A 27,960-nucleotide genomic window follows, 5' to 3' on the forward strand; every position below is an offset into this window, starting at 1 on the left:
TCTTTTATAAGAACACTAGGACAAGTCACAACTTTAAAGTAACTTAAAATCAGTAAGTTTAGAATCACATTAGAAATACGTAAGAAATGAAGTCAATAAAATAAGGTTTAAGTCACTTATTTCAAGCGTGGGCCACTAGGTCTACATTTTCTTCTAGGTGACATAAAAAGCAAAAACCAGAGTCTTTGCCGCTTACACACACAAATACCAAAGACAACTCCCGAATCTAAACATTAGCGTTATTGTAAGGCTGCTTTGTATTCCTCCTCTACCTTACCTGAATATTCTGGCAATATTGGTACAGACATCCTTGTCACCTATGTGCTGTTCCATCACTGTGCAGAGCTGGGGAAGGGCGTTGATGCTTAGCAACTTACTTCTTGCTAGTGGTGAATCAACCAAGTTTCTCAGTGTAGCAGTCATCTAGGGAAAAAAGCATGTAGTGGCTTTTTTTTTTTTTTTTTAAAGAAAACACTAATACAGCAATACTGATCAGTGCAGGAGAACCCACACCATAAGCTTTTGTTACATCAGTAGCTAAACCAAGGCCCCTTTATGCATCACCCATCAAAGAACCTGGGCCTATGCACAAGGAGCAAGAAATGAATACAAAGAAAGCCTACTTTGGTTCAAAAGTAAAATAATGCAACATGAACTTATTAAAATACATTTTAAGCCTTAAAAAAAAGTAATTAATGAAATATTCCTGTTAAGAAGCAATTAATATACCAAAACCTGTAAAAGTCATAAGGTAATTAATTGACCCTGTGACATGCCACTTGAGTTCCACAGATCAGAAACTTCTTGTTCCATATTCTTATAAATACCATCAAATAATAATGCTGCAGCCAAAGGATATTCAAGAATGTTAGTCTCTTTCTCTTCCTAGAGGCAAGAACTGACGTCTTGCAAATTTGTCTTGTTTTGTAAAAAACAAAACATTCAGAAAAACTGTGTACTTTAACCCTTGTCTGAAAGTGGAGAAGAGAACAATTTTAAAAAATCTATAAAATGAAAGCTGCTGTTATCTAATAGTTTTACATATACGCAAGGTGTTCTTTCCTCTTGAGATGGTACAGGCAGGCCCCGGGTTAAGGGAGTCAGCTTGGGAGTTGGATGGCCTGGTCAAATTCCAGCCCCGCCCTTCATTGGTTTAGGCTTAGTTAGTTAACCTCTCAGAGCACATTTTCCTCATCAATAAAGTGGGGATGGTGACAGTTGCCCTGGCATTGTTAGGATTCAATGAGATGAGATGTGTGGCTGGCATTGCCAGTGCCAATTAATTAACAGGAGTTCAAAAATCACAGGTTCCATCCCCGCCTTTGTTATGGGTCTTCACATCCAAAATGCAGAAGGAGGGAGATCACTAGCGTTAGACTCAAATGATGGATAGTCAAGTCCCAAATCTCCCAAATCTTCCTAAATACGTGACTGAGGCACTCAGTCATTCTTCAACTCCCCCATTCCTTGTCTGTGAAAAGGGGATTACAAACTCTGCTCACCAGTCAAGGTTGCGTGTAACAGGTGGAAAAAAAGGTAACACTGTTTTTGTACACTGTAGAGGATTATGTAAATAAAAAGCATCATTATAGCCATAACAAATGAACTTTAACACTTAAGATGACATGTATGTTTGATTAGTTTTCTTTTGTAACAAATTGCAACAAAAATTTTTTTTAAAATATAGCCAACCAACCAGGTTCTCTCTAAAGCAGAAAACATAAACATAATACTTCAAACAAATGTATGCAAGTCTTTTGTAGTTGATTCAATTACACAGTGATTCAGTAAATTCTTCCCTGAAAGGTTCAGTATCCAAAACACTGCAGGGGAAACAAACTATTCTAGCATTCCACTTGACCTACCAATGTAGTCTCTTAAGCTAAGGAAGGTTAACAAGCCATTCGAGGCATTCCAAGCCATCACTGCCATAAAATGGAAAATTCCCATCATCTGTCCCCGACTCTATCCTGTCCACCCTCTTCAGAGACAGCCCAGGCACTGGAGCACTGCTGGTTTATGTCAACCCAAAGGATGTCTCGCAAGCTTCTCCACTCCTTCATCAAAGAGCACAGACGCTCGCGCGAATCCTGGCCGGAACCAGACAGGAAGAGGCCGCTGCAAGACCGTGCAGCACTGATCCCACCCACTGTGCACACAAACACCCTCTTCCCTGGATCCCGAGGCTTCACAGATCCGGTACCTCAATCTGTTGTCATCTTCTCACTCCCCACAGCAGGAGGGACCAGAGCTTTCTTAGGAGCTTTTATTTTCTTGTTTCAAATTCAGTTTTGTTTTGTTTTTTTCCCCTCTCCCTTTCAACCTTTTTCCTCAGTTCACTAGTAAAAGTCAAGACAGTTCAAGGTTCTTTTGCCCCAAACACATAACTTTTACAAATGGCCCAAATCAAGATGTGACATATCACCTGATTTAAAATCAGTATCTACTGCCTGGATCACATTGTGTGGAGTGCAAGGAGCTGAGCACGATATGATACCTGGGATGTTTCCATATTTCTTGGTTGTGATGCTACTAGAATCACATACATGAAACATACACCATGCACTTGAAAAATACATAGTACTGACGCCTCAGTTCATGACACTACCATCAACACAGCTGTTTAAGTTGCAAAACTCAGAGATATTCCAGAACCCAGCCTTTCTGCTTTCTGTTGCCCTAAGCCCTACTGGCTTTTTGTCCATTGCTCCTACCATACGATTCTATTTCCTGACTTTGGTCTACAAGGCCTGGTATGGCCTGACTCTGGCCAACCCCTCAAACTTCATCTCATACGACATATGACAAACTACTTTATTTTAGGTTACTTAATATTGTGTTTTACTATTTCTTTATTTCTCTATATTAGAAGCTTCAGTGAAGGTACACATTTTGTCTTTTCACCATTGTACCCTCAGGCCCAACTCTAGTGCCTGGTACACAGTCATTCAGTTCAGTTGCTCAGTCGTGTCCACCCCTTTGTGACCCCATGGACTGCAGCATGGCAGGCTTCCCTGTCCGTCACCAACTCCTGGAGCTTGCTCAAACTCATGTTTATTGAGTTGGTGATGCCATCCAACCATCTCATCCTCTGTTGTCCCATTCTCCTACTGTCTTCAATCTTTCCGAGCATCAGGGTCTTTTCCAATGAATCAGTTCTTCGCATCAGGTGGCCAAAGTATTGGAGTTTCAGCTTCAGCATCAGTTCTTCCAATGAATATTCAGGACTGATTTCCTTTAGGATTGACTAATTTGATCTCCGTGCAGTCCAAGTGACTCTCAAGAGTACACAGTGGGTCCTCAATAAATATTTGTTGATGGAATGGATTACTGGATCAGTATCTACAAAGGTACCACTGGTATACATAGAAAGGTTGGGATCCAGAAAACCATGGATGAATCAGACAGTATCTCTGAGGGAGATGGATTTTAAGATGATTAATGAGCATCAAAGAATTGATTCAGAGAGCCTACCAGTCCATCCTAAAGGAAAGAAGAATTAATCAGAGAGCCTACCAGTCCATCCTAAAGGAAATCAACCCTGAATATTCACTGGAAGGACTGCTGTTGAAGCTGAGGCTCCAATACTTTGGCCACCTGATGCAAAGAGACAACGCATTAGAAAAGGCCCTGATGCTGGGAAAGACTGAGGGCAGGAGGAAATCAGGGAGACAGAGAATGAGCTGGTTGACCGGCATCATTGACTCAGTGGACACAAATGTGAGCAAAATTCAGGAGATAGTGAAGAATAGGGAAGCCTGGCATGCTGCAGTCCATGGGGTCACGGACCCATGGGGTCCAACACTCCAAAGAGTTGGACATGACTTAGTGACTCAACAACAAAAAGGAGCAAAGAAATAAATAACCGATGAAAGAAAAACAGACTTCCTGGAGGGGCCCTAGTGTATTCCCTTTTCATTTCATCCATGACAGCAGCTCCTTCCTGGGCTCGTAACTCCTCTCTCCCCTTCCGTTTCGACACCTGACTGGTCACCTGTTCCACCTCTTCTTCCCACCTCCAGGGTTGCTGGTTCTGTTTAAGCCTACTTCATCTCTTTCCCAAAGTCCGCACCCCCTGAATGGGCTCCTTCCCTCTCTGCCCTGGTGAGCTCACCTCCCACAGCCTCTCTCTGCTGTCAGGGGAAGCATCCGGAAACCCATCCTTCCCTGTTCATACTTCCTCTGATTTCCAGTGGCCTACTGGGCGAAATCCATATCCAAAAGGCTCTTTGCTCTGGAAAGCACAGCTTACCCCACCAGGCTCATCTCCTTCATCTCCCTTCCTCCCTTTCCCTGCACATGGGTCATCTTTCAGACTCTGCACCAAACACAACCTCCTGGTCCTTCCACAGTTCCAAGCCTCTGAATGAACCACTGCCTCTGCAGAATATCCTCCTCCAACACTCTCCTCCGCTCCTTCTCCAATTTGTTCATCTCCTACTCAGGATTCTGAACCCAGCTCAGGCTCACTTCCCCTCTGTTGAAGGCTTTTCAGTGGTTGATTGTTCCCCCTCCTAGGTAAACAAACCTTCCTGTTCACACCTGTTTCACACCTAGACCCCTTACAACTGGTATCAGACACTTTTTCTCCCACTGTGAGCTCCTCTAGGGTCCAAATAGTTTCTTATTCCTCTATCTGGAGGACAATAAATACGCTCATAAATACTAACTGGATAATAAGCAGGAGGGGAAAGAAAGAGGGGATGAGGAAGAGAAAGAAAGAAAGGGGGAAGGAAATGAAGGGACAAGGGAGACAGGAGATAGAAAAGGAGGCTTTTCCCCTTTAAGAAGCCTCTGGCAAGAAAGTGCTGGGATTAGCAGAGGCCTGGTGGTAAACCAGAACTTAAACACCCCCAGGGAGGAGGAGCAGGAGGAGGTCACCCAGCAGATGCAGCAATGAGAGCCCCCCATTTTGAGGAGCTGGCTGTGAGCCAAGGGTCTCACTGTGGGTGGGGCTGGGACTGAAAACAGCAGACAGACAAGTGGCTTCTTCTGGGAAAAACATAAAGAGGGCAGTGGGAGGAGAGCCTAGCTAAATACTGTGGTAACACGAAAGGCAAATTCCAAGTCAGCCCACTTAACTCTCAGCCTTGCTCCAACTTTTAACCGAGATATATTTGCGGAAATTGTTAATGGGATGTGTGCTCTGCAGCTGAGTCTGTTTTCCAAGCCCCCCGCCCCCTCACAAGAAAGCCCACACACTGGGCCTGCCCTTGAAGAGCAGGAGTTCAAAGTCCAAGCTCCCTGCTTGGAGAAATACATCCATTTCTTTAAGTTTCTATTCTAGTTTATATGGTTCCTCATTCCGCTTAGTGATGTATTTTTCTATTTTATTGTATATAATGTTTTAAACCATCTCAAATACTTTATGACCAAAACAAAAACAAACAAACCAAAAACCCAAAATTAAAGTTAGCTGCATACATAGATGCTTGTTTGGACTCTAAAGGGATTACTGGAACAATTCCCAACCTCTTAACGGTCATCTCATCAAGAAATAGTAAACTGAAAAACAAGTTTCAATTATTCTTTTTCCCATCTCTTAATGTGCAGCCCCTTGGGACAGACATGCTGAGTCAGAAGGCAGCCAGTGGGAAGAAGAAAAAGGAGAAGAATACGGACCTGGCAATCCACAGAAAGGATGGATAAAAATGTAAGTGTCCTCACTAATTAGCAGTTTTTATTTGATGTCTGGGACAAAAGGGGATCTGAATGTTTGGTATATATCAGGGAAGAAACATTCTAGCGTGATTTTGGTTGCAAATCTACTGCTGAAGTGACAGAGCCGCACTCCACAACCTTGTGGTGCTCACTCTTCCTGAGGCAGCTTTTCGTGTGTGTGTGTGTGTGTGTGTGTGTGTGTGTGTGTGTGTGTGTGTGTGTGTGTGTGTGTGTGTGTGTGTGTGTGTGTGTGTGTGTGTGTGTGTGTGTGTGTGTGTGTGTGTGTGTGTGTGTGTGTCGCACAGTCGTGTCCAACTCTTGGTGGCCCCCTGGAATGTAGCCCGCCAGGCTCCTCTGGCCATGGGATTCTCCAGGCAAGAATACTGGATTGAGTTGCCATTTCCTACTCCAGGCGATCTTCCCAACCCAGGGATTGTGGCTCCTGCATTGGCAGGCAGATTCTTTACCACGGAGCCACCTGGGAAGCCCTGGGTTTCCCCAGATTCCTTGATCATTGGAAGACTGTGCCCCGCCCTCAATCAGCATCTCCAGGTAAAACGCCTGGTGAGTTTGGCAAAGCTATCCCATCTCACACTGAATTAGTCGGGTCTCAAAGTTCTCACTGTCAGTTAAAAATGGGAGACCCATTTTAAAGGGAAAAACTATAACAAGTAGTGATCAGATAATTTATAAGGGCTCAAACAGCATTTTAGTAAAGCAAAATTAGAATTCAAAAGATTTAGCACTTAAAAAAAATCAATTTAGGTACTTTATTATCAATTTCAAATTATGTTTCCAATTATTAATATTTGAAAAATCTTAGCAAACACATTGAAATCTCTGCCTTAAAGCGTGAGTCCCTCCTGATTTAGATCACTGAACTTAATGATGATAACGCAGGGTCAGCAGCTGCGGCCCCACCCCCAGCATTCTCTACTGCACTGGGGTGGGCCCACGTTGGGAGGGCTGGTTGGTCCCCCTGAACCTGCACAGAACGCTCAATTCACCAGTGCATGACTTCCCTCTTCCTTTGCACTCTCCCACCATCAGAGTCCTCAGGCCCCAGGGAACTCAGCGGATTCTGCCCCAGGAGGCATTCGGCCATCAGAGCTGGCCCAGATTAGAGGGGCTTGTAGCTCACAGCGCACCACAGAATTCCCATTTAGGTGCATCAGAAACTGAACAGGCTCTTTGGCTAGGCCAGGAACTTCACCGTCAGTCATGGCATTGTTCCTTGGAGAAATATCTTCCCAATTTCAAAGAAAACATTGGAACATAATGCAATTGAAAATTGTACCACTAACAGTCTGAAAGTTATTAAGCTTCCTCTACCAAAACTGACATCAAGATTCATTTTATTTTTATATATTGAATGCTGTCACAAAAAAAAAAAAAAAAATTGAGCGGCTTACTTTGTTTTTTATAAAGCTATCTTGTGAGCTTGATCGCGTTTGCTCCTAAATTTGTGGACAGCAAAGGTATTCTGAGCTCCACTTTTCAGATGAGGAAACTGAAGCTCAGAAAGGCCGCCAGCTCCAGGTAGGTGGGCTTCCAGGACCCCTCTGACTCCTCATCTGTTGTCTCCCCTGCTCCATTTGACTGTCTCCTAAAAGCATTCATTTTATTGCTCAATCATCTGGAATAGCCATAACCAAAATCCCTAGAGCTTTATCTCAACTCGACTGCCAACTGCAAAATGGTTCGCTTCCCGATGATGACGTGAAAGAATAAACACAGCCGCCAGAGACCACAAACAGTGTCAAATGATTCAAGACCAAAGCCACACCATTTTTCCAACCTCAGCAAAACCATCTCCCTCTATTAATGAGAGCATATTCATTTTCTGGATTTGTGCCCAACTGAGACCACATATATGCCAAAACCAGAGCCTCTGTGGTAACCCAAGGAGTTTCATATTGTCTCATATATTAATATGAATAGTACAGTTCTGGCTGAGATAAAAGAAACCAATTATAAGATGCCATTATATACATGAAACTGCTAGTCCCAAATATTCCTCGGCCTTTCACTGGAGTTAAGATACATGTATGTGAAAGTAATACTAGTTCACAATCCTCAGTAACGCTTAGTGCCTGGCTGGCACATTCCTACCACAGGGGTCCTACTTCAGCGGGCAATGATTCTGCCCTCCTCAAATCCTAGCGCCCTCCTATTTTGAGACTCTACTTAATGTCTGCCTATGTTTATTATTGTTTCTCCATTCACCACCACTATGTCAGTTGGACTTCCCTGGTGGCTCAGACAGTAAAGTGTCTGCCTACAATGCGGGAGACCCGGGTTCTATCTCTGGGTTGGGAAGATCCCCTGGAGAAGGAAATGGCAACCCACTCCAGTGTTCTTGCCTGGAGAATCCCAGGGACGGGGGAGGCTGGTGGGCTGCCGTCTATGGGGTTGCAAAGAGTCGGACACGACTGAGCGACTTCACTATCTATCTATCTATGTCGGTTACCTTGATAAAACGAGTAGGCAACTGATTCTTCCAGTTGTCGCTATTATATGTATCAGTTCAGCAGAAATTTGAACGTCTCTAAACTATACAGAATGTCAGATCAGTAAAACAAGGAAAATGAGTCTGAAAAGATAATGCTTTAAGAACTACAGAGTAATAACACTGATTTTCAGAATTACCTGTTACAGTTAGTGATGTTTCTTTATTGCCACAGCTAACAATGTCTAAAATGAAGAGCTGAGACTGAGCAGATATGACAGCAACTGAAAAGCAAAGGTTCTCCCCAGAAGCAGGTGGTGTAGGAATACTTATTTCCCACACTTGATATTCCTTCCTTGTGAGGAGACATCCCTTAGCATAATCTCCTGGTCACCTCACTTCCTGCTTGGCGAGCACAGGTGTTCTGCCCTGCTCCACCGAGGCAGGCATGGCCTGTGACCAGGTGGGCAAATCTCATTCGGGGCTCAGGATTAGAAAGCACTCCCTCCTCAGCTATAAATGACAGCCTTCAATTTTCCTCCCCATCTGCCTTAGTCTCTCTTCATTTCCAAATTCAAAGGCCGTTAGATGTTTGGGATCCCTGACTCTCCCCAGATCTTTAGACATGTCATCTGAGGAGAATCAAAGGGGAACACAAGTTGTTTAAATGCAGTCCCTTCCCAGGAAAGGGAAGAGTAGGCTCTGACTACCCATTCTCTCAGGCCAGATGGCTAAGTGAGTGATCAGTTCCACTACTGGGTATTTCTTTATAGGAAGGAAACCTCATAAGCAGAAGTAGCTCCCCTCCCCACAAACAAATATATCATCAAACAATTAGCAAGGGACTTCCCTAGGGGTCCCTAGTGGTTAAGAATTTGCCTGCCAATGCAGGGGACACAGGTTCAATCCCCAGTCTGGGAAGATTTCACATACCAAGGAGCACCTAAGCCTGAGTGCCTAGAGCCTTTGCTTCACAAGAGAAGCCACCAAAACAAGAAAGCCACAAACCACAACTGGAGAGGACGCCCCGCTCACTGCAACTAGAGAAAGCCTGCACGTCGTAACGAAGACCTCGTGCTCCGGCTCAGTCCCTCAGTCATGCCTGACTCTGTTGCGAGCCCATGGACTGTAGCCCACCAGGATCCTCTGTCCATGGAAGTTTACAGGCAAGAAATACTGGACTGGGTTGCCACTTCCTACTCCAGGGGATCTTCCTGACCCAGGGGATCGAACCTGCGTCTTCTGCATTGGTAGGCAGATTTTTTACAACTGAGCCACCTGGGAAGAACAGTGAAGACCTACAGCAGCCAAAAATATAAATAAACAATTTAAAAATTGGCAAGCCTAATAACCAAAGATTGTGATGAAAAGTTTCACCCAATCACATAAACAATATGCAAATAAGTAAAATAGCTAATTGCATTATACCTGTATCAGTTTCCTACTTTTAATAATGCCCTATTGTGATGCCCTTCATGGATCACTGCCTTGTCATGGTGAAGGGGCTTGCATAACTTAGTGAAGCTATGAGCCATGCCATGGAGGGCCACCCAAGATGGACCAGTCACAGTGGAGAGTTCTGACAAAACGTGATCCACTGCAGGAGGGAATGGCAAACCACTTGAGTATACTAGCTGTGAGAATCCCATGAATTTGCCTGTATAAAAAGGCAAAATGATATGACACCAAAAGACGAGCTCCCCCACCCCCACCCCGAGGTCAGAAGGTGTCCAATATGCTACTGTGGAAGGGAGGAGGACAACTGCTAACAGCTCCAGAAAAATGAAGCGGCTGGGCCAAAGTGGAAATGACACTCACTTGTGGATGTGTCTGAAAGTAAAATCTGATGCTGCAAAGAACCATATTGCGTAGGAACCTGAAAAGTTAGGTCCATGAATCAAGGTAAACTGGACATGGTCAAGCAGGAGATGGCAAGAGTAAACATGAACATCTTAGGAATCAGTGAACTAAAACGGACAGGAACGGGTGAATTTAATTCAAATGACCATTAGGTCTACTATTGTGAGCAAGAATCCCTTAGAAGAAATGGAGTAGCCCTCATAATCAACAAGAGTCCGAAATGCAGTACTTGGATGCAATCTCAAAAACGACAGAATGATCCCTGTTCATTTCCAAGGGAAACCATTCAACATCACAGTAATCCAAGCCTCTGCCCCAAACACTGCTGCCGAAGAAGCTGAAGTTAGTCAGTTCTATGAAGACCTAGAAGACCTCCTAGAACAAACACAAAAAGAATGTCCTATTTATCATAGGGGATTGGAATGCTAAAGTAGGAAGTCAAGAGACACCTGGAGTAACAGGCAAGTTTGGCCTTGGAGTACAAAATGAAGCAGGGCAAAGGCTGATAGAATTCTGCCAAGAAAACGCACTGGTCATAGCAAACACCCTCTTTCAACAACACAAGAGATGACTCTACACATGGACATCACCAGATGGTCAACACCGAAATCAGACTGATTATATTCTTTGCAGCCGAAGATGGAGAAGCTCTATACAGTCAGCAAAAACAAGACCAGGAGGTAATTGTGGCTCACATCATCAGCTCCTCATAGCAAAATTCAGGCTTAAACTAAAGAAAGCTGGGGAAACTACTAGTCCAGTCCAGTACGACTTAAATCAAATCCCCTATGAATATACAGTGGAAGTGACAAATAGATTCAAGGGATTAGATCTAGTAAACAGAGTGCCTGAAGAATTACGGACAGAGGTCCATAATACTGCACAGCAGGCAGCAAACAATACTATCCCGAAGAAAAAGAAATGCAAGAAATCAAGGAGACTTTACAAATAGAGAATCGAAAAGCAAGGGAGAAAGGGAAAGGTACACCCAACTGAATGCAGAATTCCAGAGAACAGCAAGGAGAGCAAGAAGGCCTTCTGCAATGAACAGTGCAAAGAAATAAAGGAAAACAGCAGAAAGGGTAAGACTAGACATCTCTTCCAAGAAAATTGGAAATATCAAAGAAACATTTAATCCAAGATGGGCACAAGAAAGGATAGAAATGGCAAAGACCTAATAGAAGCAGAAAAGATCAAGAAGAGATAGAAAGAATACACAAAAGAACTGTACAAAAAAACCTTAATGACCCAGATAACTACGACAAAAAAGTGAGAAGTCACGTGGGCCTTAGGAAGCATTGTTGCCAATAAAGCTAGTGGAGGTATGGAATTCCAGTTGAGCTATTTCAAATCCTAAAAGATGATGCTATTAAAGTTCTATACTAATATGTCTGCAAATTTGGAAAACCCAGCAGTGGCCACAGGACTGGAAAAGGTTAGTTTTCACTCCAATTCCCAGGAAGGGCAGTACCAAAGAATGTTCAAACCACTGGACAATTGCACTCATCTCCAGTGCTAGTATGGTTATGCTCAAAATCCTACATGCTAGGCTTCAGCATTATGTGAACTGAGAATTTCCAGATGTCCAAGCTGGGTTTAGAAAAGGTAGAGGAACCAGAGATCAAATTGCCAACATTCGCTGGATCATAGAGAAAGCTCTAATTTCTCTTAATAAAAGTATCATTTTCTGAGCCACCCAGGATCAACCTCTGTTTAATTCACTTTCCTTTCCCCCACACTTCAGAGCCAAAGCGGAAGACAGGGACTGAAAAAGGGTGGGAGGGCTGACCTTTCTGAGAAACTTCCACTTAGAAAAAGGAAGGATGGGAAACTGGAGGTGTACAGAGCAAGAAGGGGGCAATATTACAACTTGAAGGACCCTCTGGGAAGAAGCTTGCAGGCTTAGGGGTCGGAGAAACCAGGTGTAAGAAGAGGGAAAGAAATTATGTTATCTGGGGTAGGGCGGGGGCATGCGGGACAGTTCCAATCTCAAAAATGTGAAATTCAAAGCAGGGAAAGAACATATTTCTCTAAGGATTAAACTCAAAATTAAAGAATAAAAGGCTGTAAAGAAGAAAAGATTGGAAATACAAAGGAATCCATAAAAATAGGAACATTAGTTTAAGTCAATCTGGGTTTAATAGTTATGCTGTTATTTAGTCACTAAGTCATGTCTGACTCTTCTGCTGACCCCATGGACTGTATCCCACCAGGTTCCTCTGTCCATGGGATTCTCTACGCAAGAATACTAGAGTGGGTTACCATTTCCTTCTCCAGGGGAACATTCCAACCCAGGGACTGAACCCTAGTCTTCTACATTGGCAGGCGGGTTCTTTATCACTGAGCCACCTGGGAAGCCCAATAGTTACGTTATATACTTACAAAGTACTTAGCTGTGAATGTGAGTGCCTTGAGATTTTCTTCAATTACTGTGTCCTCAAGACACAAGAGGACAAATGAGTCACTGGGGCATTGGGGCCTGTTTGTGACTATGACACATACAAGAGACTCTTCCCTGGTGCCCAGAAAGGGGGCGTGATGGAAACCACAACAAACTTTCTGATGGAGGGGACTCCAGGAATTATCCTTGGCTCCTTCCTAATTGTTGGCCCTTACAAGTCCGGCCAGACATTAATGTCTGGCGACTCAGACGTTAAAAAATCTGCCTGCAATGCGGGACGCCCAGATTCAATCCCTGGGTCAGAAAGATCCCCTAGAGAAGGAAGTGGCAACCCACTCCAGTATTCTGGCCTGGAGAATCCCATGGACAGAGGAGCCTGGCGGGCTACAGTCCATAGGGTCACAAAGAGTCTGACACGACTGAGCGACGAACACACACGTCAGAAATGAACCCTAACATCTTCTGATAACCCTCTGAGATTAACATTGACAAACCCCTATTTCATCTGTGTCACCTCCCTAGGAGATGCAATTTGCTGCTGGAATCTAGGGGGGCCTAACCTTTCAGCTGGTCTGTATTTCTCTTTTTCCAAGTTTTAAGGAGCTCTCTCAAAACTCTAGCATTCTGGAATTTAGTGATCATGCACAGATTAACTTTCTTTATGCTTATGATTTTTCAGACCAACTCTTGTCTCTTGTTTTGCCAGGATTAATACTTTTACTTGGTGGAAAGTGGTGCTGGCCCCTTTGAATATCAACAATCATTCTCTCAACCTTCTCAAAATGCTACTAACATCAAGCTTCTGACAGTTTGAACTGAACACATGGGTTCAGTTCAGAGTTTTGCAGAAGAATAGGGCATCAGAATACTATTATCTGGACACGGGGACACCAAAAAGCAGGCCCCTACTGGTGTTTTCTTCACCACCCAGAACATACCTGACATCGAGCAGCCACTGCACAAACACTGGTGAGGTCAGTGTCTCAAAGTCAGGTGTGCAGTGATAAACATATGCGTATGTGTATACATATATGTAAGAAGTAACACAAAGACAACTTTTTTAAAAATCTCAACACTTCAGTGGTTTCCTCTAAGCATCATTAGCCCCTGGGCTGTGGAGGAGCTTTTTCATCCCTTTCACATCCACTTCTGGCTCTCGCTCCTTTAGCACCTTTATAATCAGGCTAAAATCTAATAACTACAGCAATGTCTCTTATTTGGGGCTGCTGTGTGTGAGATCTGAATCCTCCCATCTGACCGTACCCCTGACACACTCCCCTCCCATCATATTTCAGTTTTTTGGTCTTTATCCATTTACTGTCTCGTGCACACTCATCTTTCTTTCTGCCGCTCTGATCTCATCTCCTCCCCACGCACAGACCTCCTGCTCTGTGTTACTCCAGGTCCACACTCGGCAGCCTGATATTCAAGGCCCGTGACCACAGCCTTGGAATCTCACCTCCCAGGCCTCCCTCACGCCACTCTCTGCTCTGGACAGGCCACCTCTTCAGCAGTCCCCAAATGCACCTTGTCCCTTTCCCTTGGTACCAGTTTCCTACATCCTACACTGCCCTCAGAGTCCAGCTTCAGTGCTTTCTACTCACTCAGTGGCCTCCAACAGGGCTGCGCAAGGGCAACAGGAGGCCCCCAGAACTGCGCTGGGTGGGATACATGAAGCTTCACAGCACAAGGCAAAACTACTGAGGTTTTCGGGTTGAAAATCATAAAGGAGAGGACGTCCTGCCTTTACCTTTTCGCCTTGCGTGTTCTCTCTGGTTTACAGATATTACTCCATTAGTACAGACACAGGTTATTTATTTACTTTTTCAGTTGAACAAAGTTGCTTTCAAAAAACATCTCATGAGCTGCAGCTACCAGTTCCAAAAGCTGGTGTAATCAAACAATGCTACCTGTGGCCAGATCTGTTTGGTTGAATATGCACAGGAGTGAGCTAATAAAAGGCCAGGCAGTGCGACACACTCACTAGAGATTTTCATCTGTTCTTACAGTGAAGTCAAGTTGCTTACATTTTCTCATCCAGATGATACAAAAGAGCTTTTCTTTGTCTTAATTAAACACAAGGGAATGCCCAGTCCAGAAAATTCTGCAAATGAAATGGCCTAAAACGATATCTCCCTTCCCCAACACGTGTAAACACACACACACACACAATGACTGCACAGGGACACACATGGCTCCACGGGAGGAGCACGTTCTCAGGTGGTGGCAATAATGGGCCACACTTTCTCCTGCTGGACCGGGATGTGAGTGCTGACTAGGCTCCAGGGAGAGGCCTCGGGCTGTGTAGTCCCCACACCCCCATGCCAGATGCCAGGCAGCTGGAGAGGACGACTGTGGAGACATGGCAGTGCCGGTGAGGGCTGGGGGGGCAGTGTGGACAGAGTTACTATACCCTAGAGGGCTGCATTCCCACCCAGAGGGATGCACTGATGTCTGGAAAAGAAAGGGGCATCTGTTCTAGTGAGTCAGTTTGCACCTGAGGAGGCTGAAGCAAGTGAAGAGGGAAAGGAGAGGAATGTGGGGAGACATGCACGGCACTGACTGGCATGCCAGAGGTCCTAGCTCTGGATCTGATGTATTTTGGGTCACGGGTGTGTGTGTGTGCTCAGTCACTCAGTTGTGTTCGACTCTGCAATCCTACGAACCACTGTCCACCAGACTTCTCTGTCCATGGGATTCTCCAGGCAAGAATACTGGAGTGGGTTGCCATTTCCTCCTCCAGGGGATCTTCCTGACTCAGGGATCAAATCCACATCTCTTATGTCTCCTGCCTTAGCAGGCAGGATTTTTTTTTTGTTTGTTTGTTTTGTTTTGTTTTTTAAACCACTAGGGCCACCTGGGAAGCCAATTCTCCTTTATACCAACTGATTTTATTTGTATATTTTTATTATACATTACAGTAATCCAAGTCTATGGTCCTGACCACTGAGGCTGAAGTTGACTGGTTCTATGAAGACCTACAACACTTTCTAGAACACCAAAAACAAGATGTCCTTTTCATCATAGGGGATTGGAATGCAAAAGTAGAAAGTCAAGAAATACCTGGAGTAATTGGCAAATTTGGCCTTGGAGTACACAATGAAGCAGGGCAAAGACTAACAGAGTTTTGACAAAAGAACACACTGTTCATAGCAAATAGCCTCTTCCACCAACACAAGAGATGACTTAACACATGAACATCACCAGATGGTCAATAGTGAAATCAGAATGATTATATTTCTTGCAGCCAAAGATGGAGACGCTCTATACAGTCAGTAAAATCAAGATCTGAAGCTGACTATGGCTCAGATCATGAACTCCTTATTGCAAAATTCAAGCTTAAATTGAAGAAAGTAGGGAAAACCACTAGACCATTCAGGTATGACCTAAATCAAACCCCTTATTCAGTGGAGGTGAAAAGATTCAAGGGATTAGATCTGGTAGACAGAGTACCTGAAGAACTATGAATGGAGGTTCATAACATGGTACAGAAGCCAGTGACAAAGACCATCCACAAAAAAGAAAGAAGTGCAAGAAGGCCAAGTGGTTGTCTGAGGAGGCTTTACAAATAGCATAGGAAAGAAGAGAAGTGAGAGACAAGGGGGAAAGAAAAAGATATACCCAACTGAATGTAGAATTCCAAAGAATAGCAAGGAGAGATAGGAAGGCCTTTTTAAATGAACAATGCAAAGAAATAGAGGAAAACAACAGAATGGGAAAGATTAGAGATCTCTTCAAGAAAATTGGAGATATCAAGAGAACATTTCATGCAAGGATGGGCATGATAAAGGACAGAACGGTAAGGACCTAACAGAAGCAGAAGAGATTAAGAAGAGGTGGCAAGAATATAGAGAAGAACTACACAAGAAAGGTATTGATGACTTGGATAACCACAGTGGTGTGGTCACTCACCTAAAGCCAGACATCCTGAAGTGTGAAGTTAAGTGGGCCTTAAGAAGCATTACTATGAATAAAGCTAGTGGAGGTGATAGAATTCTAGTTCAGTGATTTCAAATCCTAAAAGATGATGCTCTTCAAGTGCTGCACTCAATATGCCAACAAATTTGGAAAACTCAGCAGTGGCCACAGGACTGGAAAAGGTCAGTTTCATTCCAATCCCAAAGAAGGGCAAGGCCAAAGAATGTTCAAACTACTGTTGATTGCACTCTTTTCACATGCTAGCAAGGTCATGCTCAAAATGCTTCAAGTTAGGCTTTAGCAGTATATGAACCAAGAACTTCTAGATGTACCAGCTGGGTTTAGAAAAGGCAGAGGAACCAGAAATCAAATTGCCAACATTCACTGGATCATGGAGAAAGCAACGGAGTTCCAGAAAAATAACTACTTTTGCTTCATTGACTATACTAAATCCACTGACTGTGTGGATCACAACAAACGGTAGCAAATTCTTAAAAAAACCGGAGTACCAAGCCACCTTACTGGTCTCCTGAGAAGCCTGTATACAGGTCAAGAAGCAATGTTTAGAACTAGACACAGAACAACAGACTGGTTCAAAGTTGGGAAAGGAGTACAACACAGCTGTATATTGTCATCCTGCTTATTTAACTTCTATGCAGAATACATCCTGTGAAATGCTGGGCTGGATGACCCACACGCTGGAATCAAGGTTTCTGGGAGAAATATCAATAACCTCAGATATATAGATGATACCACTCTGATGGCAGAAAATGAAGAGGAACTAAAGAGCAGTGAGCAAACTCTGGGAAATAGATAGCATCAGCGGACTCAATGGACTCAATGGACATGAATGTGAGAAGACTCTGGGAGATACTGAAGGGCAGGAAGCCTGCGCGCTGCAGTCCATGGGGTCACAAAGAGTCGGATACAATTTAGTGACTGAGCAACAATAATTATATATAAATACATTTCTACACTTATTTCTGAATTTATAAATTATATATAAATGTATGTACATATATACAGTTGCCCTCGTATATTTCGCATCTGCAGATTTAGTCAACCATAGATGGTACACTGTATCCACGAATACAAGGTCCAAGTATGCGACCTGACCACCTGTGGACTTTGGTATGTGGGGCAGGTCCTGGATTCAATCCTCTGCAGATACTGAGGGACAACTATATGCTTATTAAAGAGCTTTCTAAAACAAAACAAGAATTCTAGAAGCTTTTATGTGAAAATTAAAAGCAGAGTACCTCCTCAATAGAAGAATGCTTGAGAATTTGAGGTATAAAATTTTCACCACAGAATATTATGCTGCCAATAAAAAGAATAAAATAAGTCTATAGAGTTTTTACTATGTATTGTTAAATGAAAAAAGAGACGTGAATAGCATATTCCATTTTTGAAAACCTATGGGTGTATTAAAGGGCGCTGAGCACACGTGTCGTGTGGACTAGGAGGAGAAACACGGAGGAAAGAGGGTGATGCAAAATAAGCAACAGCAACTGTTAGAATGAAGAAGTTCATGATCAGAAGCAAAAACTATACATATGTAAGTATATATAACACATATGCATGTAAAATGCATGGAAGAATGGTTATTAAAAGTTGGAGGTACATTACTTCAGGGTGAAAATAATTCAGGTGATTTTTGCACTCTTACTTTTTGCATTTTAACAAGAAACGTAATTATATAACCAAAATAACTATTTTCATTGAGGGAAAGTTTGAATAACTCAATAACACTGTCAGTATGAAAATGTTCCTTATTTCAGTCTTCCTAGCCAAAAAATCAAAGAAGGCAATCGCACCCTACTCCAGTACTCTTGCCTGGAAAATCCCATGGACAGAGGAGCCTGGTAGGCTGCAATCCATGGGGTTGCAAAGAGTCAGACACGACTGAGTGACTTCACTTTGACTTTTCACTTTCATGCATTAGGAGAAGGAAATGGCAACCCACTCCAGTGTTCTTGCCTGGAGAACCCCAGGGACAGCAGAGCCTGGTGGGCTGCCATCTGTGGGGTCGCACAGAGTCGGACACGACTGGAACAACTTAGCAGCAGCAGCAGCAGCCAAAAGATGGCACATCCAGTAGAATATTTAATCATTCATAACAGAAGGAGGTTTTCACAGTCTTTTTCAAAATGGAGACAGACCACAAAGTCCAAAATTAATAATCATCATTAACACTTTAAGCATCTTAAAGGCAGGAGATAAAACTAATTTTTAACATGCCTTCCTGAAGGCTTCAAGCACTCAGTCTTTGATCAATCCCTATTAATTGACAAGGACATTTCAAACCTCATAAATTATTACATCAAAGATACTATTAACTGATATTCAAATGCTATTAAAGAGTACAGTCTCATCTAAAGAATGGAGACCTGAAGCAGCTCCAATGAAACTAATTCGACTATGAGATTTAATCTGCTACAAAAGTAATAAAACTGTAACACATACACATTTTTCCTTCCTGCCCTGGTCATTCTGAATGGATCTGGCTTTGCTACCATCATTCCTGTAGTCTCTGGCCTATGTGTCATCTACATATCCCCTCAACAGCTGTCCACTCAGTGTCATTAACTTCTGATCTTTACTGCAGATAAAAGATGCATGACAGGAGCTACCAATCATCGTGGGCAATCTCCAGCCTAGACCTGGCTTCAAAACTCTCAAGAGTTAGGGGCTTCCCTGGTGGCTCAGTGGTAAAGAATCCACCTGCTAATGTAGGAGACATGGGTTCAATCCCTGATTCGGGAGGATCCCACATGCCACAGAGCAACTAGGCCCGTGTGTGAGCCGCAACTACTGAGCCTGTGCTCTAGAGCCCTGGAACCACAACTATTGAGCCCTCATGCCCTAGAGCTCGTGTTCTGCAACATGAGACCTCTGCAATGAAGAGTAGCCCCCACACGTCACAATTAGAGAAAAGCCCGCACAGCAACCAAGACTGAGCAGTAAAAAATAACAACAAATAAAATTATAAAAAAGAAACTCTAAAAGTTCAAACTCTGCCTGTTAAAATTCTGATTATAACATGCAGTTGAAGAGGTGCTAAGTATTCATTTTTCAGGCCTGCTCTCTCTGTGGGGTAGCAGCAGTAGTTGTCCACAGGCTGGAGACCTGCTGCATATAAAAAGCCACAGAATAGCCCTTTCAGAGGAAACAGGCACACACAGGGCGGAGGTGGGGCTGGGACTGCCGCCCTGATCCCCGAGGCCAAGCACTCCCACCTGGGTATAGATAACAGCCCACCTGTTACACCCACCTGGCAGGTAAGTGATATTAGATAACATGAAAACTAATTTTACAAGTCTAACACTTTCAAGTAAAATACTTACTTGAACTAACAAGTGGCCTGAATTAGGCAAACATGTCCCAGATTTCTTGGTGTTCTCGTTTACTTGCTTTATCAGACTCATCAATATTTCAACAGCACCTTTGCCCATCATTTCATGAAGAAATTCTGGATTTCCAGAAATGAATTTGATGGTCCCCATGCAGTACAGGAAAGCTTCGGTGTTAGCTTGCAGGTCTTCACTTCTCAGGACCTCCAATAATGATTCTGTCAAAAAGATGAATTATTACAAATGTATGAGTAGAACCGCTGGAGAGAGAGAGATTAAAGCACTTTTATGTGAACATCAAATATGATTTGTAAAATGTTAGCCAGGATCCACGTTCAAATGTTTGTTAAGAGTTACTCATAAGGCATAAAGAGGAAAGCTTAAGAGACAAATCTCTGTAACATTAATGATAGCAAAAGATGGGATTATTAATATGTAAATAAGAAAGTGTTCTTTTAACTGAATGCCATTCCTAGCCTCTTATTAATATTGGCTAACCTGTATTTTTGGTTAAAAACAGTTTATTACAGAATAACTAATAATTAAAGTAATTTAAGAGTTAAATTTCAACAAACCTTTAAGAATATACTGGCTGCTGTATGAACAGGAAGTTAATCAAGATAGGAACTTAAAAAAATATCTCAACCATAGAAAAGGATGCTTCAAATATAACATCCGCCCTTCCCTAAGACAAGAACATCCATCCAAATAACATACAATTACTAGCTTTTAGGATAATCCAAGCAGCTCTGATAAGGTTAATTATGCCTATCTCACATTAATTTTTCTCAGTGTGATTATCTGTCAGAATCTTTATTTTTAATCTATTATTCTCAACGAGCTTATTCAGCATTATACATTTCTTTCAGTACTGGCTTTGTCCCCGTCTGCTGAGATTTAAAAAAAAAAAAGATCATTTATCCTTAACAAAAGACTTAGGAGTATTTTCCATGTTGTTGCCTTAGATCAACAGTACTAATTCATAAAAGATTTCTCTTTAGGTAACTATTTAAGCATCTTAATTATTTAAGGATATATAAAGAGTTACACATTGTTAGCTAGGCAGTTAGGATGTATTACAATACCTAACCACATATTTGAAACATTTGACACACTTTGATGTCAATTTTCTACAACAGTTATATATGTCTTCCAAGTTAATTATCCCTACCATATCAAAAGATCAAAAATGTCAGTTATGTCAAGTGCTACTAAATGTAATTTTTTAGTAGATCCAAGACCAGGGAATAAATTTTTAAATAGGAAACACTTTGTAAAGTTACATATTGTTACTACAGGCATTTAAAAATATAGCAGGGTATCCTCCTAGGCTCCAAAGGATACACTAAGTGCAACATGGAAAACACAGAGAAGGACAGAGAAAAAACAGGCATTACCTAACTTTTGCATATGATAAGAAATTACTTAACTTCTGCATATGATAAGAAAATAAAATATTCCAGCTACCATTAATTATAACTCTGCTCTCCACACTTTTCAATCATATTCAAGTGTAACATTTGCTTAATGGTAGTACTGAATAATACTCACCCAGAATGCTGTCATTTCGAATCAGAGAATCATTCTTCTCACTTCTGCTAATTTTAAATATAAGTTTGCAAACATTAAGAAGATTCTTTCCACTCACTTTAAGCTGCAGAGAAAGAAGTCACATTACCATTGCAGAAGGAAATAAAGACACGCTGTAATTTTTCAACACAAACATCTAATTTAGAAAGTGCAGCAAGAGTGTATCTAAAACATAAAAAGAAGGTCTAAAGAAATCAACTTTCAAAAGATTTGGCCACATATTTGCCAATTATGGTATCTAATTAGCTCATAGTAAATACAATATAAATGATATTCAGAGTAAGCACATTTTAATGATAAGCATTTATTTCTTATTTCATAAAGCCTCATGCTTATATGTGAAATTATTACTTTTTAAAGAATATTTGAGGAAGAAGAAAGGGCTGATGTTGATAAATTTAATTAAATGGAGTAACTACTTTTCAAAATAAAGAAAGATGAATACTAAAATTTCAGATTAAACTAACCTAGAAAAGAACACATCGTAGAGGTGAAGGAGAGAAAAGAAAGGGGAAAAGTACAATTCTACTTATCATTTGTATAAAATAAAATGAAGAAGTAATACTTTTGATTAGATAATACATATGTACTTATTATTTAAGCCTATTTCTGAAATGCTTTGAGATAATTGCAAGTAACATTCAAAGGTTAAAATTACCTTCTAAATCACAGAAAAATATTCAAGTAAATAAAGCAATAAGGAAGTACACTCTTTAAAAAAATAGTCTAGGAGGACTGAGTCAAATGGTCGAAATGAGCTGCATACTTATGTAAAGTAGTAAAAATTAAAATTAAAAATCCTAAATGTCCACTATTTGGGAACAGTTTAATAAACTGGAACATCAATACAATTCATGTTAAGCAGTCACAAAAGTATAATTGAACACTATGCATAAAAAGACATCTACAATCTACTGTAAGATGGAAATACTGTGTGCCTTCATTGCAAGAATGTAAAATATGTTTGTAGGAATGAGGTCATCTGAACAAACATATCTGTGTGAAAAAGATGACATATGGTTCATTAATTTATCATTAAAAAGTATCCTTAAAATTATCTTCAATATTGTTTACTAATGAGTCTTCACTTAGTAAAAAAGACAAAGATAATGGAATTTGTCATTCTGTGTTTGATTCACAAATATTAAGGAGCTCTTGTTGTCTACCAGGCACTGTGCTGTTCCCTGGTGTTGTTCAGTCACTAAGTCGTGTCCGACTCTGCGACCCCATGGACTATAGCCCACCAGGCTCCTCTTTCATGGGATTCTCCAGAAAACAATATTGGAGTGGGTTGCCATTTCCTTCTCCAGCTGTTCCCTGTAGGAAATACCAAGGTGAGTATGGTTGGCCCTGAGCTGGAGAGGAAGGGAGAGGTGAGTACTGTCCATGAAGCATTATCCGTTATCTGTCTGCCCCCCTGCTCTGGCCCTTTTCATGACACCTCATAGCTAACCCTGCAGATTAGGTTTACTTGTTCCATTTTGCAACCACGGAGTCTGCTCCTCAGACGGGTCATGTCATCTCATCTCAGTATCAGCTGAGTATGTATTAGAAATGCATGGTCTCAGGTCCCAGAAGCCCTACTGAACCAGAATGTGCCTTTTACAACTTAGCCAGGGGATTGAGTGCACATTCAAGTCTGAGAAGCTCTGTTGTGGAAGCCTCATAAACTGTCACATGGGCAGAATGGAAATTTCCTCTGTTCTCAGGATGAAAAGAGGAAATGGAAACTTAAAAAAATTTTTTTATTATTATTTTTAAATTGTTGTTTAAAAACCCAGAAAAAAAAAAGTGACTAGAGAGAAAAAAAAATCTGTATCAAGGGAAATATATTGCCCTTTATATCTGGGAATATACTTTAATCTGCTGGCAATCTCCCATTACATTATGAGCCTTTGAGGTCAAAACCATGGTTTATTACTCTTTCTGTGTGGGGAAGGTACCCTGTGCTATGTATTCAATCAAATTTGTTGAATAAATGAATGAATACAACTAACCTCACTCCCAAGTCTTACATTTTTAGTAAAAAGCGGCAGAGGACAAATAAACAAAAACACCTAGTGTCAGAGTTTTCATTAAAAGAAAATCCCAACAAACCACCATTTCCAGGCCTGCTGAAGGTTAGTTTACATTCAAAGCAAATTACTATACCTTCTCTTTGGTAACTGTAAAATTATGACTTTGAGACACAAAAAGACAGTAAAACATTGTATGTGAGGAATGCAGACTGCTCTGTGTAAAACAGTACTTCCTCCCAAAGCGGGCCATTCCCTCTACTCTGCTCTATTTTCTTCTCACAGTGCCCATCAGCCCCGTTGGCACTCCAAGTGTTTACTCTCTGTCTCTGCTGCTACATGGTCGGCCTGGAGGGCAGGGGTTATTTTATTCATTTTATTCCCAGTGTCAAGAATCCCTGGTGCCAAGTGGGTTCCTGCAGTGGGGAAGTTTACTTTTATGTTAAACATAGTAGTTTACTTGATTTAAAGCAAATTTGGAAAATTAAAGGGAAGTTTAGAAATCACTCATAACACTGCCACTATACATAATCACCGCTGACTTTTCTGTTTTCCCCTTTGTATACGGTGCTAGATTGTCTTCCTTTTCCGAATATAGTTGCATTTACACATTGCATATATGTCTGTACTATTTTTTTAAAATGTCATAAAATAGGCAGATACATTTTTGTAAGTTCTTCTGATACAAAAGTTAAAATGAAAGTGGCTGTCTGGCAAAGCCCCACCTAACCAAAAATGCAAGAAACCTGAACTAACAGTATACTCACTGGACTTTTTAAAACTACAAATAACTTTAAATGTTTGAATGATAATAGTCAACTGGTACATAAAGTCAATATTAGCAGAAAGAAGAGGCTATTACAAAATTTTAGTACTATGTATCTTCAGCTTTTTTGTCAATTTTTTTCTTCCAACAGCTTTTTATAATGTCTTTTAATTTACATAGAACCCCATCACCGAGGTCTAAGGGAAGCAATGCCTTGCCCGCAGCATTATAGAAGATTCTGGTGGCAGATGGGAAGTTGGACTTGTTGGCCTTGAAGGTTGTTCCTGACCTTGCGGTTCCACAGTCAAGCAGAAGGGACGGCCTACCCGCCTCTGCACTCTGGACTGTAGCCTGGAGGAGTCTTGCCCCTGATTCAGCAAGGCGGTCAGTGTCATAGAAAGGGCTTTATCGAAACATGTTTCATTCAGAATCTGTTCACTGCCTGGCAGATAACTTATTCTTTTGCCCTAAAGTAGTTAAATTGTGCCATGTATATAATTAATTTGAATGGCACCTTTAATAACCAAGATGATATTTTCTCTGCAGAGTATTAACAAATTCATGACATTTTCCTTCTTTCTTTCTCTATTTATTTTTGGCTTGCTACAGAGCACAATGTCTCAGATCCTGATAAGAGACCAAGGCAGTCCCTGGGCAGCTGGCCACTTGGGTCCTGCCCAGGTCAGCTATACCAAGAGAGCCTTCCAGTCTCACACTGGGGCTCTCCCAGGCCAGGAGGGGCCCCAAATCCAGGGCCAGAGAAGAAACTGAGCAGGCATGCAGTCACCTTTTCATCTCTACTTATAACTTCTGGCTGTACATCCTCCCTGTGCCTTTTCTTTCTCACTAAAGCTGACTGATCAATTATCACCAATGAGAGGGGATTAAACTACTACTAAAATCTCTATTTCAAAGAAATGCTGCTTTCTGCATCACATATAATATCACCGTTTTTACAAAGAGGGTGAACAGTTTAGGGTGGCAGCTAAATAAGAATGTACCCCCTCCAAAACTGCAGAGAATATGTAAAGACTTTATGAAAGACTTCGAAATAAGGAACAGTGGGCACCCTCACTAAACCATCACTAAGTACCAATGCTCACCTTCACCGTGTACTCTAAGATTTTAAATTATATGAATTATGGGTTTTAACATAATAGCTTTTATTTTTCTGAAACCAGGTAAACAAAGCTTCATTCGTTTCAGCGGCTCTCTTAGAACATTCTATAATAATTGTGTCTTATCTTTTGGTTCCAACTGTTTATGGCTGTGACCACAAAGGGCTGCACTCAAACAATGATATCATTTTGTTTGAGACAGAGTTTCTATAGAGTTTTATTTGGTGTCTGGCCTTTTCTCTAACACCTCACAGAAGCTTTCTATGGCCACCTTTCCGTGACCACAAAGCAGCTGGTTCTCTGTTTCACGCGGCCTCATAAAGCACCTGGGCACTATGTCCACAGCCCAAGTTATCTGAAGTTATTTATTAAACCATGTGACAGAAGCACCAAGCGCCCAACAGAAACCATAGGGCAGAAACCACAGTCTGCACTCTCTGATACTGATCTCCAGTCAAGTTACTTGAGTTTCTGTTTTGAATGCGTTTGCCTATTTTTAAGAAAAAAAAAAAACCTTGCCACAATCCACGTGTGAACATTTATTTGTTTGAACATTTTCTCTGTACTCAGTCTTATTTCTTTGGTACTTTCTGGTCAGATTCTGGGGTGTCAGTTCACCACCTCGATTCTGTTTTCAAGATTCTAAATGAACACCTTGCATTTCTAATCTTTGTAATGTTTTACAAACAAAGCATTTAACAGAACTTGTATGTGCTACAGTCTATGAGACCAGAGAAAAGAAAGACTTACTGCTAGAATAATTTTTGCAAGTTTAAGGCTCAGCAAGTCCGAGCCAACATCAACTAGTTTATATAGGGTCTTCAGGAGAACACTTCTTCTCTTAAATTTATTTCCAAGCATGTTTCCTTCCTCTAAAGCATGATGAAGTTGTGTGCAAGTGGCACAGACCATTTCAATGTTTTCTTCTGTTGGGGCAAAGAGAGTAAAGCAGAACTTACTCACTGAGGTCAAGTTTTTGAGTGTGTCAAACACAGACTGTACGCAAAACCCCATAATTACCTCCCTGAACATCTTCAAATTCCTGAACTATGTTGTTTTCTTCCCCTTTTCATTTCCATCTGTCTGATTTTTTTTTTTCTATTTTGTTGCTCCATTTCCTACCATGTTGACTTCTTTACTAATCAGTTAGCTTATCTAGAACACACAGTCTTTCAGAGAGTGTACTGAGGAGGGGAACTCCCGATTTCACTGGCTCTCCTTTATTCCTCCTGCCCGCCACCCACCAGGGCTCTGCTCAGGGCCCTGGAAGCTTCTGCTTTGCATCTCCACCTTCACCCCTCTGTCACACAGTTCCAAGGACCCAGAATGTTCTCCTTACCTTCATCCCTACTGATTTTGGTCCTTCAAGGCCCTGTTTATGTTCTGGCTCCTCCAGAAAAGGTATACAATGCCACATTCAACAAATACTATTATTTTTCACACATATATGTATGCTGTTCATTTTGCATGCTAGTAAGGTAATGCTCAAAATCCTTCCAGCTAGGCTTCAGCAGTATGTGAACCGAGAACTTCCAGATGTACAAGATGGGGTTAGAAAAGACAGAAGAACCAGAGATCAAATTGCCAGCATTTGTTGGATCACAGAGAAAGCAAGGGAATTCTACTTCTGCTTCATTGACTACACTAAAGCCTTTGACTGTGTGGAAAATTATTAAAGAGATGGGAATATCAGACCACCTTACCTGTCTCCTGAGAAACCTGTAGGTGGGTCAAGAAGCAACAGTTAGAACTGGACATGGAACAACTGACAGGTTCAAAATTGGGAAAGGAGTACATCAAGGCTGTATTTATCACCCTGCTTATTTAATCTACATGCAGAGTAATCATGTGAAATGCCAGGCTGGATGAATCACAAGCTGGAATCAAGATTGCTGGGAGAAATATCAACAACCTCAGATATTCAGATGATACCACTCTAATGGCAGAAAGCGAAGAAGAACTAAAGAGCATCTTGGTGAAGGTGAAAGAGGAGAGTGAAAAAGCTGGCTGAAAACTCAACATTCAAAAAATTAAGATCATGGCATCTGGTCCCATCACTTCATGTAAAATAGATGAGGGAAAAGTGACAGAGTTTATTTTCTTGGGCTCCCAAATCACTGCAGATGGTGATCATAGCCATGAAATTAAAAGATGCTTGCTCCTTGGAAGAAAAGCTATGACAAACTTAGACAGCATATTAAAAAGGAGAGATATCACTTTGTTGACAAAGGTCCATACAGTCAAAGTTTGGTTTTTCCAGTAGTCATGTATGGATGTGAGAGTTGGACCCTAAAGGAGGCTGAACACCAAAGAATTGATGCTTTTGAATTGTGGTGCTGGAGAAGACTCTTGAGAGTCCCTTAGACTACAAGATCACATGAGTCAATCCTAAAGGAAATCAACCCTGAATATCCATTGGACTGATGCTGAAGCTGAAATTCCAATACTTTGGCCACCTGATTCAAAGAGCTGACTCATTGGAAAAGATCCTGATGCTGGGAAAGATTGAAGGCAAAAGGATAAGAGGGCAGCAGAGGATGAGATGGTTAGATAGCATCACCAATTCAATGGACACAAATCTGAGCAAACTCTGGGAGATAGTGAAGGATAGGGAAGCCTGTTGTGCTATATAGTTCATGGGGTCACCAAGAGTCAGATATGACTTAACAACGGAACAACAACAACAAATGCATCTGTGTTACATGCCCAGTGTCCTCAAAGAGGTACGCTGAGTAGGAACCGTGTCTTAGACATCTTTGTACCGACAGTACACAGTACAGGGAGAATACTGTACTGACAGCCTGTAACAAAGTTTAATGCAGATTCACT

The 27,960-nt window shown here is 41.7% G+C and overlaps 1 protein-coding gene across 3 annotated transcripts in view; it reads right to left on the bottom strand.

Annotated features, from left to right (window-relative positions):
* The window catches only part of ARMC2 (armadillo repeat containing 2), a 141,872-nt gene that overhangs the window by 70,513 nt on the left and 43,399 nt on the right, over positions 1-27,960 (bottom strand). For all 3 annotated transcript variants that reach the window (XM_070376497.1, XM_005905837.3, XM_070376498.1), the window contains exons 8-11: positions 25,882-26,057; positions 21,194-21,296; positions 19,637-19,860; positions 278-423 (exon numbers count right to left, since the gene is read on the bottom strand). In XM_070376497.1, coding sequence (XP_070232598.1) covers positions 278-423; positions 19,637-19,860; positions 21,194-21,296; positions 25,882-26,057 — 649 coding nt within the window. The remainder of the gene's footprint in view (positions 1-277; positions 424-19,636; positions 19,861-21,193; positions 21,297-25,881; positions 26,058-27,960) is intronic.

The sequence above is a fragment of the Bos mutus genome, chromosome 9, assembly GCF_027580195.1.
Source record: "Bos mutus isolate GX-2022 chromosome 9, NWIPB_WYAK_1.1, whole genome shotgun sequence".
NCBI lineage: Eukaryota > Metazoa > Chordata > Mammalia > Artiodactyla > Bovidae > Bos > Bos mutus.